The sequence below is a fragment of the Manduca sexta genome, chromosome 22, assembly GCF_014839805.1.
Source record: "Manduca sexta isolate Smith_Timp_Sample1 chromosome 22, JHU_Msex_v1.0, whole genome shotgun sequence".
Classification (NCBI taxonomy): Eukaryota; Metazoa; Arthropoda; class Insecta; order Lepidoptera; family Sphingidae; genus Manduca; species Manduca sexta.
In genome coordinates this window covers 12073259-12076515 of record NC_051136.1, presented here as the reverse complement: position 1 = coordinate 12076515, position 3257 = coordinate 12073259, and the positions used below count along the sequence as shown (strand labels likewise).

The 3257-nt window shown below is 30.5% G+C and overlaps 1 protein-coding gene across 1 annotated transcript; it reads right to left on the bottom strand.

The window, feature by feature from the left end:
* Window positions 1-206: 206 nt before the first annotated feature.
* LOC119190227 lies at window positions 207-3257 on the bottom strand. Its single transcript, XM_037441596.1, has 2 exons — window positions 3089-3257; window positions 207-474 (listed from the first exon to the last, which is right to left on the bottom strand). The coding sequence occupies exons 1-2, from the start codon at window positions 3192-3194 to the stop codon at window positions 314-316; spliced, it is 267 nt and encodes an 88-aa protein (XP_037297493.1). The 5' UTR covers window positions 3195-3257; the 3' UTR covers window positions 207-313.

Here is a 3257-nt window from a genome sequence, read left to right as displayed (position 1 = left end):
ACGTTCTGACGTATAAGCTTCGGGAACTGTTTTTGGAAATCTGAACGCTATAAATATTTATATTATAATAGTTATTAACATTTACATAATTTGTGTTGTGTTCGTGATTGAATTAAATTAATTAGATTTATTAAGATATCAATCATTAAGTATTCTATAATATTTTGAACAAAAATTTACGTGACGATTAAAAATAAACACCAAAGTATGAAAAAAGATTTATTTCTTAAATGTTTGACACGGAATCTAATATAGGTCTAATGTCGCCTTCAATAAACAATATAACGATATTCTTGCTCGAGTAGATTATCTACTAGTAACACTGGCAAGTATTCGCTGAGATGCACCTTCCGTGAGGATAGCCAAGTATCTTGCAGCCGAGGTCACAGATACCATCACTGCAGCTGGACACGCGCATCGGGATGTAAAGACTCTCATCGTACGTCGCGTGCAATAAAGATTGAGAGTTCTGGTCTGTTAACAATAAGAGTTTAATTATTTATTTATTTGTACAACATTACAGATTACAATCAATATATTCTAAGATACATGTATATTGGGTTTTATTCTATATTACAATCCTATGTTGACGCATCGTTGTAATTTAGCTGCTGGATAATAATGACGAATGACGATGTGGGAGTTCTATCTGACTTAGGTGCTGTGGATATTTAATATGTATTTTACTGAGCGTTGGAAAGTACTATATTTTAAATTATGAACATCACGTGCGGAATGATTTATAGATAGTTCTGATTAGAGTTATATTACAATAAAACTACAACTTGACACTAATAATTAAACTATATACACAAATACAGACAAGCCGGCACTACTCTTGGGGATGTAACGTATTTCGTTATTCGATATTATAATTCGCGCACATCTACAGTCATATCACTTTCCCCTACCAGGAGATGGAAGCCAAAACCTAAACACAGCAATTATTACGTACGCAATACAACTACGACACCCAAACAAACTTTACGAAATACCAACTCGACAGATGCTGGCGTGGAGCTTATGCATATTTGCTGCTTTGGAGGATTTTCAAGATACTTTAGGAGTGTTCTGTGACCTATAGAAAACTATTTTTTATTCGTTAGTTCAGCATGATATTCTTAACAGGAAATTGAGCCGCTATGGGGTTAATTGCCCTTGATTTATTTAAATCATATTTAAATAATAGGGTACAAAGTGTTCATAGTAATGGAATACGATCTCCTGATTCTATTGTTACAATGGAAGTTCCACAGGACTCAATTCTTGGACCTTGCCTTTTTCTAATTTATATAAATGACAACTTCTTTCATACGGGACAGTTATGATACACTATACAGTGTTGTTTGCAAAGGACACTTCCTTATGATTTAAAACAAAACGACATCAATTAATTCTAAACGATGTTTAACCACGCTCTCTTAATAAAAGATCATTGATAAACAATTTATAATTAAATAGTTAAAATACTAATGTATAAAATAGTCACACCTAATTTAATAAAATTTTATCATTTTATGAATAGTGACGAGTTATCTTGTGGATACAATAATTTTTTTTGGTATTACATTGGACTCTAAACTTCATATCGACGGTTGACAGTCTGATTGACTTAAGCGACATTTTTGCCACACGTTTCATACATATTTAAAATCAGCACTTTTTCCTATGGTTTTATTAAGCTAGTTAAAATTTTTCGTTTTTTTTTTTCGCTTAAGTTAATTAGCCCTCAACCGTCGATATATTTACGAGCTATAAAGCTGAGCGCCGCAGTTTTTGCAGTCAGCAGGATACGCCAATTGACTGACATTGAGACAGCTAAATTGGTTTCTTTTGCTTACTTTTTTATGAAGTTGTCCTGCTAACATTATTATCATTTTTTTTTTTATAAACGAGCTATAATCAATCTATTTACATGCTGTTCTAGAAGTTCCCTAAAAAATTCAAAGAAACAAATAATTATTTTCATTATTTGTTTGTTACTGTCATTAGAGAGTAGCACAGTTCATTTCCACTAATTTAGTACATCCATAAAAATATGGAAAATCATCCAAAAAGTAACGATATCCATGATTAAATACTTGAAATAAAAATAATCTACCTATAGTTACTCAAAACGAGGCACCAGAAGATCCGCAAATCTTTCAAAGCTACTGTACACTTTTATAACAAAGTTCCCACTGAGAGCAAGTACTTAAATATCGATAAATTCCAAGCAACTATTAGGCGAAAGTTGTGTAATAAACTCTCTATTCTTTATAATTCTGGTATGTAATGTCAAAATGATCCTGTAAGTATATAACTAAGTATATACTTACAGGATCATTTTGACATTGGGTTACTAAATGAAACCACATACTCGCCTACACCTTTGCTGACGTTTTGCCAAAAATCATCCATTAATAACAAAAATCCAATAGAAATTTTAGTTTTCTGACATTTTAATCATTTAGTTTATGAAAATATGACATTACCGTTGCGACAAATTCTCATAGAGTTGTAGTAGTGGCATTAAGGGGCGTGCAAGTAAAATTACTTATTATTAAAAAAAAATCTATTTTTCATCTACGGCTCAAGTAACTTATTGCAAAGTGTTATTTCCAAGTAGATAAGTATGTGGTTTCATTTAGTAACGCAATGACAAAACGACCCTGTAAGTATAAATTAAAAAATCTATAAATCATGGTGTCAATAAAGACGTGCCTACTACTAATTCACTAAATGTAAAAATAAATAAGATTTCACAAAATTAAACAAATAAGACTGTAGCGTCTTAACTTTGAACTTATACTTACGTCTAATTATACGTCACAAGGTATATAAATAGAAGAAATGTTTTTTCACAATGTACTGTACAAGATAAGTAAATCAATTAAAAATAAGACTAAATTAACATTCTTCTTTCAAGGTAAATTGTTTAATTATCAAACAAAAATTATCCAGAATATAAATACAATATTTTTTAATATAAAGAAATTAAAAATACCATATAATAATACTTAGTTGTATAGTTATATTACGTTAGACTATGTTATAGATAATAATAGGCGATTAAAAAACAATCCGATGAAAAAAATATAAAAATTACCTAGAGCATTAGAGTCTGCCGAACTGAGATCCTTCGGTGATTTGACGACATAGGCATCAGTCAAAATTACAAGTGTTGCCAAAAATATTATCAATTTAGTATTCATTTTTGTTTACAAAAAGGAGACGTCCAACAGGCACAAATAAAAACTTAGCAATGAGTTTTGAAT

Bases quoted from the DNA above. Each gene is read 5' to 3' on its own strand.
- LOC119190227 (XM_037441596.1), bottom strand. From the start codon at position 3,194: ATGAATACTAAATTGATAATATTTTTGGCAACACTTGTAATTTTGACT. The intron at 475-3,088 runs GTAATTTTTATA...TATTGTTAACAG, and splicing joins GGCAGACTCTAATGCTCTAG to ACCAGAACTCTCAATCTTTA.